Raw genomic sequence first — 10,514 nt, forward strand, 5'->3', positions numbered from 1 at the left:
ACAGGCTTTACTTTTAAAATAATACTGTGATTTTTAATGCTCAATTGCAAAAAGAACCCCAAAACCAAACCCAGTAATTGAATGCCAAAGGGAGTAAAAAAGTGCAGGAAAATCTAAAAATGGCAGCTTGCATAACCTAACTCTGCATTTGTTTGTATTTTTGAAATTTAACTTGGAAATAGTTATTTTTTAAATTATTACCCTTCTGTTGGTTACTTTTCTTGTTATTTTTCTTCCCTGATATCTGAAACCATAGCAGAAACTTTTGCAAATGATACTGTTTTGTGCTACGTGTGTAACATGCAGAGCACTATTCTGGTGTAGTAATGGGACCAGCTGCCACATGAACTTTATTTCCTTCATCAATTTAGGACTATCAGGGGCAACCACACACACCTATTTTTTCAAGCTTAAATAGTGTGAATTTTAAGATGTTTGTCTCCAGATGATGGGTGCCATAACACTGCTATAGTAGTGTACGTTTTGAGGATGTCTCTTCCATGCCTTGAGGCTTTTCTGAAGTTGGTGAGCAGCACATATGTCTGAACAGCTGGGCTTTATTCCAGTATTTCTGTGAAAACTGGAAAACAGTTACTGGTGGATCCTGTCAGTGCTTGTGACCAAGTGGGTTATCAAAGTTAACCATGGGGTGTCAAAGGGGCACTCAATTTATATCATGTGCTTTTGTCTGTGAGAATGTGGTTTCTCCTTCTGTGCTTCATTTGAGCATTTATGTTTTGTATTCAAAATATTTGTTTTTACAGCTAATCTGGAAAAGTTTGAAATCCCAGTGAAAATCCGTTTGAGCCCTGATCCTTGGACCCCAGAGACTGGTCTGGTGACAGACGCGTTCAAGCTAAAGCGCAAGGAGCTCACGGCGTACTATCAAATGGACATCGATCGAATGTATGGAAAAAATGTAAAATAATTCTCTGCTGCACCACTTTGCTACGATGAGCTTGGATCAAATAGGAAATACTTGAATTGCCTGTCTCAACTTAACACTTGAGATCAACACACAAAACCACCATTCCTCATTTTCAGCTTAAACTGTTATTTCTGATGACATCACCATCATGACTGGCAAGTTTAGTAAATTGTTACGGCAGCAAACTTGTGTCTGTCTCCTTTTTTCCCAGTTTTCTCTGCTACCTTGTCAGTCTGTGGATTTTCCCGGGTCTTTTTGGGAAACCATGATTCTGAAGCCTCAAATTTTTAAACATTTATAAATCCTGTATAATGTTGTATTTGTATCTTTAAAATTTGGATGTATATAGAGAGAACTTGGCCATATAAGAAATGGTTATACTGGGGGCCTTTTTTAACCTAATTATTTAAAGATAAGGTATTGATGTTGTGACATTATGTACATTGAAAATGCTTGTAACAGGATAATTGTTGAACAGAGGACCGTGTTATTTGCTGCTGTGCTATTTTTTTGTGTAAATCTGAGGGAGAAAATGTTTGACATTCCAGCTTGTATAGTACACCTTCAATATGTGCCTAATGGTTATTTTTATTTTTATCTGAAAATGGAAAGATGGTCATGGCACAGCTCTGTTAGTTAAAGCTCGTCAGAAATTGCTATTAACACAGCAGAAGTTAAACCTAAGAATAATCTCTCAGATACAGAAACTCGTTTTTTAAATAGCTCATGACCATTTCACATAGAGTTGAGTTGTGTAGTGCTAATATGAACTCAGCATTAATTTCACTTAACACTTTACAAGTTGGACAGTGTCCTTTTAGCAGAGGGACTGTAACAACTTTTTTTCTCATTAGGTTTGGACATTACGCTGGGTTCGCTCTTTGTTTTTTGTTTGTGAAAGTCTTGCAAGACACCTGCTCTGCCCTAGCTGCAACCCAAATCTTCCTGGGGGGGATTTTTAAAGTCATAATGACAGTTATGTTCTCAGCTCACACAGTGCCTAGCTGCCCTTTGTGCCATTAAAAATCTCCCTTTGTTTCTGTGTTATTTTGTTCAGCACTTTTTGCTTTAAAAACAGATATTTGAAGCATTTGTCAGAAAGTTATATATGTTGCTTCGTTTTTTACACCCAATTCTTACGTTGGGAAGGAGCCTCAATTTCTGTTCCACTAGAGATACATGGGTATTGTTTGTAGAAATATGGGCAATCTTCAGTGAGACTGTTTAGATTTGTTTCAGACATGAATTTTATTTTCAGAATATTTCTGGAAAGAATATTCAGGGTTACATGAGAATGTGAAAAGGCATATATCAGTCAATTTTGTGATAGAGCAAATAAATAGCTTTAGTTTGAGATTACCCTCTCATCTGTATCATTTACTTGTAGTACTAAAAATCAAGATCCTGATGCTCACTTAGTCCCCTGCAATAGTAGCACATAGCAGTGCTGAAGGGCAGCAGCTTTGTCTGGGGGAAGGAGTTGCTGCTGTTAGTGTTTTGTGGAGTTTTGGGGACTATTGGATATGTAAATTCTCATTTAAAAAAAAGAAATATTTTTTAAATTGACACTTTCAACTGCTTTCCATAATCATTGTGAAGTTATCGAGCAGGTTCCCTGTGCTTCAGTTTTGATGAAATGATGAAATAGTGTGCTATTAATGGATTTCCCCTGCAGTTGTCCATGAAAAAGTGTTAACATTGGGAGAATTTTGGTAAAGTAATCAAATGGAAACAGAAGCAACAGAAAGAAATCAGAACCATATTTATGAGGTTACTGCCTTCAGATATCTAGATTATAAATGAAAACCTTCTGGCAAATAGAGATAAGACAAATGTTGAAAAATGACTGAAGAATCCAAATGTGGAAAAACTTCCAAGGCTTTAGGGAAGTGTCACACCATATATTAGACATTGCTAATACTTAAATATGTATCTGTTCTCCATCAACAGGTTCTTAAATAGTTCACACTCAGCGCAGTACATTATTCAAGTATTTTTGTGATTTTTAGTGAAAATTAATGAATTGCTGAAGTGCTGTGTATATCACTTGGTGTGTTGTGCAGCAGATTTAAGAAATAAATCTGCTTTTGGTTAAAGAAATCTGAAGTTAGTATTTTATTCTGCTAGTGGTTTAAATCCATTTTGGATAAATGGCATAAATGACACTTTTTAAATTGTTTCAAAATAGTTTTAATTTTTTTCTAATCCAGTCACAAGATGGGGTTGCAGTCTAACTATGCATTTGATTTTATAGTTCAGGTTTGTTTATGTTTAAAATGGATGTGGTATATATAGTTCTTCCTTCATTAAACATAAAATTCATTGCGGACATTTATTTCTTCTCCAGAATGTGAAACTAAAGCAGTTTAAAGTATAGTCTCAGTGTTGGAGATGGAAAGACTTTTAAAAATACTTGTGATGAGTATGTTTTTGCTTTTTATTTATAGCAGAAGATAGACTCCAATACTGCTAGATTGAGTACTTCCATATCCCATTGAGGCTGCCTGTCCCATAGGTGCCCTCTCTTCCTGGGAAGTGACTGGGACTGTGAAGGGATGGTAAGTCAGGTTGCAGTTCAGGTGTGGGGCTTCCTTGCTCTGGTGGCCTTGGTCCGGTAGGCTGCCAGGTACCTGTGACTGCCACCGTGCTCTCACCCCATCCTCTTGCACTACTGAGCAGAAGGACAACTTTAGAGGAGTTTGTTGAAACCTTGCAGAGATCACTGCTTGCCAGCTGTGAGTTTGCTTAGACTCTCTATTTTTTTTTAAATATTTTCTGGTGTGTGTCTTCCCATTCCCAGTGCAACAGGAGCAAAAGTAATTGCTGGAATGTACTGCAGGTGTCCCCACTGCTGCTGACAGCTCTACAGCCATGCAGGAGTAGTGATGGTTGGAAATAACAGTCTGAGTCACGTGGGGAATTTTGTAATAGAAAGAGCTGTAACTTTATACAATCTTTCTGAGTTCAAACTAAGAACAAGGGGCATATACCTCATCTAAAGAGCCCTCAAACCGGGGATTTTTAACAGAACTTTTGTAAATGAGAACTTCCCAGGACTCTGAATCATTTGAAATTGTAACTATATATTCTGTTGTGGGTATTTACATATTTCATTATTAATATGATATACTACGAATTCCAAGGATGCTGTGAATCTTCTTTAAATTTCCATACTTATTTAAAAAAAAATTCAAAACTTTAGGCTGAATTCAATCTAGATATTATAAGTGTTCTTTGCAGAGAATAGTGTTTCTGGGGTAGGTAGGAAATCAAAAAGTTGTGTGTCAGAAAAGACAGTGCAAGTTTGCTGCTGCTGCAGGTCACACAGAAGCAGGAGCACACCTCAGTGGGAACTGTAGCTGAGCAATAAAAGATTGTGAAATGGAAACAAAAAGCAATGTGCGGCCGGAGCTCAGGACATAACACATACCTATGTCCCTCTGGTTTATAGACAGGATGCAGAGAAAGGTATGGAATTGAAACCATACATTAAGAACACCCTGTAAAGCTCATAAGTTTATGCAGAAATTGCTATAGGAGTTAAAACTCCTTTGCAATAACCTTTGTTCTGCTAAAATTCACACACTTCTTATTCTGTTACTGAAATTACGTTTAGGTGATGCAATGCAGCGTTTTTAATTTCTATTAATGTGATGTATTAACTGCTTTGGACTCGATATAAAATTGTGTGCATCTGTCTCTTTACTGGTAAGAGGAACAATCTTCAACTTGCATACATGTTGGACCAGGCTGAAATGTTAATTGAATGACCAGTTGTATATTATTGTAATGGGTTATTTAATGTAAACTCATTTTCAGTGTGATCTTGGTTGTTACTATGACCTGCCTGAACATTGTATATCCTAATTGAGTTATATTGTATGAATTATTTATTTGTAATTCGATACCATGTTTCAAAAATAAAATTAATTTCACAAATCTGGCCTCATATGTCCAGTTTCTTTCAATGGCATTTCATTTTTATCTGAATCTGGATAATTTATGGTTGTAAATTAGTAGATTGAAATCCTGTTAATTGGGTACTGGCTGTTAAGAAGATTGGTGAGTGTGCTGGTTTTGGTTTGGATAGAGTTGGTTTTCTTTACAATGGCCAGTGTGGGACTGCAGTTTGGATTTGTGCTGAACATAGCATTGTAATGTAGAGATGTGTTTGTTATTGTCAGATATTTCAAATATATATGACTCTGTCAGGCTGAATGCAAGAACAGGAGTTACCAGTTTAGCCTGGATTTTCACTGCAGGAAAGGTAATCCTGCTTGGTCGATTTTTATTTGCATGTGATCTGCCATTTACTGTGTTTTAAAAGGACCAGCTGTGGTAATACCTGATGTAAAGCTCTAAGCTTCTGACTTTTTTTCCCCTCAAGTTGTGCTAGCATTTAGATTTGGTGTGTAATTTTCCTTAAGTTTGTGGGTTGAGGGGTCAGACCCAAAGGGGCCTTCAGTTGGACTTCTTGAGAGGTCTTGATAACAAGCACATAAAGCATTACTGGTAACCATCCAGCCTGGAGGCATCTCAACAAGTGCCTCTTTTTTCTTTTTGAGATCTCTATTTACAGATTCCCCAAATGCCCAGGGTCACAGAGATGATGAAATGTTAAGCCTTTCCTGCTGCTTAGCTGATCTTTATTTTATGCCTCTAATCAACCATGGGAAGGCTCCAGCTTTTTCTGATACAGTTATATTCAAAGTAGTTGTCTATTTTTTTAGTTTCAAAAACACTGGGTTTTTTTTAAGACTGGAAACTTCTTATTTCAAATTATTTAGGGCAATATGACTTTAATAGATTTTTTCTTTTTCCCTCAGGCATCTATACCTGCTAAAATGCCATTGGGGTCTCTTTAATAAAATAGAGAAGTAAACAAGTTCAAAACTACTACAGAAGGTAATTTATTATAGCAACAAATTTCAGAAAGGATAAACATAACCATTTCTTAGAAAATATTATGTTAGGGAAGCCATTAGAGGGGCATAAGCTCCAAAATAGGTACAATCAAAATACAAATAAAAACATGGTAGACCTGAGTTGCTATTGCTGTCTACACCAAAAAAATCTAGGGGAGACAGCAGGGAAAGGGAGCACCCATACAGTTGAAAAAGTGAGTAATTTTTCTTTTTTTAAAGAGTTTTAATGCTTGAGAATAATACCTTTTAAAATGTTATTATTTATGTGTATGTATAATTTCTGTCTTGTCAATAAAATTTAAAGGGAGCCCCAGGCTTGTGCTGTATGTACAGAGCAGGATGACCTGTCTTTACCTGCTGACCCACAGACACTGTTGAGAATGGCTGTGCTTGTCGCTGAGCTGGGGCTGTGCCCTGGCAGGGCTGTCAGCCTGCCCTCCTGTTGGAAGTGTTCTGCAGATCAAAGGTGAATGGTGTGTAAAATTAACTCTGGCTTTCCCTAGAAATGACACTTACAAAGTGGGTTTGTGCACCCTTGACAAGCACCCTTGGAAGAGGTGACAGGTGTGCCTTTCCTTTGTGCTGGGGAGCCAGCAGCAGCCAGCAGAGGAAATATTTCTGGTTTGGAATGAAAGGGCTGGATAGTGTTTACTGTTCTGAGGTGCCAGTGAAAATTGGGAAATTAGGAAATGTTCCCAGGAGGGGCAGCTTTTGCATGTGGGTAACTGAAGCTGAACTTCAGGGCCAGAGCTGGTTCTGTGTCTTCCCATGCCTGTCGCGTGGAAGTCCAGGTGCCCTGGCTGGAGGGAAGGCAGGTGCATGTAGCTGAAAGTTTCAGAGAACATGAGTATTTTCTCCACTGAAGCTACGAAGTATTAAAATAGACACCCGTAGCTTTCAGCAAGTTGTTGTCTGTAAGATTTGAATCCCCTATTTCATTACATAAACATAGTTTAAACCAAGTTTTTACAACATTTCGTTCTTGCTTTACGTGAAAACCTCTACTTGGCTTTAACTGCCCACCTACCCAAGGTACAAACCTGGCAGTCCTCGCACGAGGCTGAACCCTGGGACACTTCCATCTGTGTTTGGTCCTGGATGGGCATCCCCAAACTGCTGCCTGGTCTTCAGGACAGGATGGCTGGTAGAAAAGCAAGCGCTGATTCCCTGATGGGCTGGGTGAGTTATGTTTGCTGGGAGCACATGAACCCAAAATAGTAGTGCACCATCTTCGTGCATATTCAATGCATGAAATGCCAAAAAAGAGGTTTTATATCAGACTTCAGGCATATGCAGCACTGCCAAGTGCAGCTGCAGGAAAACAAGCTACATGCCACATTTGAATCCCTAGCCCCTGAATATCCATGTACTTTTTCCCACTTTATCATAAACATGTGTTTAATTTTTCTCTCTAAAGCTGTAATACTTTCTGTTGCTGGCAGGGTTTATTAGAGTTGTTTTGTTTTGGTGATTTGCAGATAAGAGACAACTTTATGAATGTAAAAGTGCATATGAAACTTTAATGGAAAAGTTTATATGGCTTCCTTTTGATGTGCAATTACAAGTAGTGTTTGGCAACAAGCCTGATGGCTGGTGTCCTTAATTCCTCTGAAATGGCGAGATTTTGACGTAGGTCCTTATGTTTCCATGGAATTTCTGCTACTTCAGGCTGCTAGAGAGGGTAGAGGAGATAGAAGCATAATTTTGAAATATGAACGTATTACTAGCAAAGGAGACTGTCCTGTATCAAATTCTCATAAAATTCACTGAATCCCAACCTGCAAAAACATCCTGCATACTTCAGCTAATAACAGGGGCTTTGATTTAGAGATTTATCTTAATGATGTTGATCAGACACGGTTCAGTTTTTTTCTAAATAAGATTTGCATCAGGAATTTTTCTGCAAACTATTTTTGATACCTTTCCCAGTAACATATTTATATAGTTGTTTTTAAGTATTAAGCATATAACTTACAGGACTTAAGAATGATTTGGAAAACATAGCTTCTGTTATTTAGAGTAGCTGGAAGGTAAGTTGTGGATGTTTAATTAGCTGTAAGGAAACTAGTTACCAAAACTCGCTGAGAATTTTGTTTTCTAGATCTCACATTTACTGTGTGTTACCTCCAGGTTTTTTGGAAATGAAGCTATTTTGCTTAATTTTGTTGCAATTCCAGGACTTGGTCTGCTCCAGATAAAGTAGCGTAACAAAATTAGCAGGAAGGGTAGGAATGCCAATGAGCACTCTGGCCTGTTCAGCATCACATCCTCTTTTCTCCTCCTTCTTGCTGAAGTGATGTAAGAACTGTATAACAATAGGGGGAAGAAAAAGATTTTTCAAGAATTTCTGTGTCAAAATGGGCTTCTAAGTTAGTGATTTAGTGCAGCTCCAGTGGGATATTTACATGTGCCTATGCACTCACACTGGCTGACATGCATGGGCAAACATTGAGCAGGTGACCTTCAATAGGGCAGGATTTCGAGTCAGAAGATTTAAATTGTCTCTACCTGGTGCAGACCAGTGTGGGACTTCTGGGTGACGTTGGTTCCTGCCGAGCTTCTTGACATCTCTCCAAGGATGTTATGAGCAAAATGTGGTAATACCTCTTTCAGGGACCTATTTTTATTTGAAGTCTTGATAAAGTTGGTAAATATTTCTTTGAAAATATCCCTCACATAGTTTTTCCTTCATATGCTTCCTAATGGATTATCTGATGTTTTCTATGACTGGCAGGTGACAGGTTTTGTTGAGGGCACTGTGTTGCCAATAGGGAATGTGTGCCCAGGGCTTCCCTAAACCCAAGGAACCACTGTGGGTTCTGGATAGCCTAACCTGAGCTTGTTCAAATGTGGTGGTGCTTCCAAAGCTGGTGTTTCCACTGAGCACATGGAACAGTTTCTGTGCCCTTGCAAGCCCTCCAGTGCCTCAGTCTGCTGGGTTTGTATTTGCTTCTGTATGTATTTACTGATGAACAGTTGCTAATGTATTTTGTAGTAATTTTCCTAATGTTTTTATAAATAAATGAGATTTGGGACTTTCCACAAAATTTTTCCCAGGAAACTAGTGGGTACTTGTTTTTTAAATAATTTTTCCATTTCCTTCTCTCAGTTTTAGTTTCTACTAGAAACATTTCATTATGCCATGTGCTGATAAGATCTTTCAGGTATATTGGTTTTGGGTGGGTTTTTTTCATAACTGAAGCTTTGTTAGTTGTTTTATAAAATTTGGACTACATTAGAAGTTGACAAAATTGATTGCTTGCACAGGAGGCATTATGTTTTCTGTAAATCTTGATTGGCAGAAATTTCTAGATCCAACTTTTTCTAAAATGCTGGAGCAGTGAGTCTGTGGCTGCTGAGTGTCACCTGGAGCAGCCTGTGCTCAGGGCACTGCACAGGGCACTATCCCGGGGGCGGGCGGCACCTCTCCATAAAGGTCCCTGTTCCTTCCTCTAGTCAAAAATAGGGATAATCGCTGTGCTCTGAACCTCTGGGCCCGCTCTCACCGAGCGCAGTGTGTTGAAATGGCAGTAACGTGGCAGGATGAGCTGGGCAAAGTGGGAAGTGTCAGGTAGGCAAAAAGTGTTAAATTATCAAGTTATAGTAAGTAGCCACTCTGCAGTGGTAAACCAGACGTACACACATGCACACCCCCTTCTTTCAAAGCTTCCCTGTGTTTTCCACAATGGAAAATATGCCTAAATAAATATTTCAATATTTATAATTAGGTCAGCTACGGATTTTTTTGTTTTTAAAGCAAGTGGAGCTTTAGCAGAATATAGACTCATCCAGTCTTCAGGAGCCCACCCTGACAGAGCTCCTTAAACGGAAGAGCTGGCCAAGGTGCAAGAAGAAATGTATTTTATTTACATCAGCTCTCTTTCCTTTAGAGAAAAAGAAGGAAAAACACTTTGAATCATAGAAGAATCTGTCCACTCCAACCTTCTGGGTATATGCTTTCAGAGGCAAACAGTTCCACTGCCCTGGCCCAGGGACTGGTGCAGTGTCTGGGCTGGGAACTGGGGCCAGGGCTGCCCTGACCAAGTGTGGGGATATCCTGGGGGGGTCTCTGAGCTTGGACTGAGCCTTCCAGGACCTCACAGACACCAAGTTTCTCAGCTGCAGGACTGGTGGCACTGGTGGCCTCTGGGGGCCTGAGGAGCCAGAGCAGAAGAGCTGTGCTTACTTGATGCTGCTCATGAGCCTCTTTATCATATTTACCTGCACCTCAGAGCTGCTTACCACCTGACTATAGCTGGGACTGTGGAAATGCCACACAAAATTGCTCATAACTTGGGTGCCTTTTGAAACTGGAACCCTTGGCAACAGCAGCTGCAGCAATAGGTACTGTGGAGGCAAACAGTTTTGGTGGAAAATCTGCAATATGAGGAAAGAGAAAGAGATTTTGTGGTGTTTTTTGAAACCTTATTATGAGCTGTTTAAGTTTTAGTGTTAAAGTAAGATTTGATGCAGCTTAAGGAAGTCTAGGTAGATAACATCTCCATCCTACTCCAGGGGTGACCAGGAGTAGGGCAACAGCTTTGGGGAGTCCCTAGCCAGGGGGTGTCTGGCAGAGCTTCTCCTGAAGTGCCTGGTGCAGGCGCCTGAATTTGGCTTTACCCTCCATGCAGGGAGCAATGTCCTGCTCCGTGGACTCAGCC

At 39.3% G+C, this 10,514-nt stretch overlaps 1 protein-coding gene across 4 annotated transcripts in view; it reads left to right on the forward strand.

Annotated features, from left to right (window-relative positions):
- ACSL3 (acyl-CoA synthetase long chain family member 3) overlaps positions 1 to 4,871 on the forward strand; it is a 52,443-nt gene extending 47,572 nt beyond the window's left edge. For all 4 annotated transcript variants that reach the window (XM_071565961.1, XM_071565962.1, XM_071565960.1 and 1 more), the window contains one exon: positions 765 to 4,871. In XM_071565961.1, coding sequence (XP_071422062.1) covers positions 765 to 928 — 164 coding nt within the window. In that variant the 3' untranslated portion in view covers positions 929 to 4,871. The remainder of the gene's footprint in view (positions 1 to 764) is intronic.
- The last annotated feature ends 5,643 nt before the right edge of the window (positions 4,872 to 10,514 follow it).

Source organism: Pithys albifrons, chromosome 11, assembly GCF_047495875.1.
Source record: "Pithys albifrons albifrons isolate INPA30051 chromosome 11, PitAlb_v1, whole genome shotgun sequence".
In the NCBI taxonomy this organism is placed as follows: Eukaryota; Metazoa; Chordata; class Aves; order Passeriformes; family Thamnophilidae; genus Pithys; species Pithys albifrons.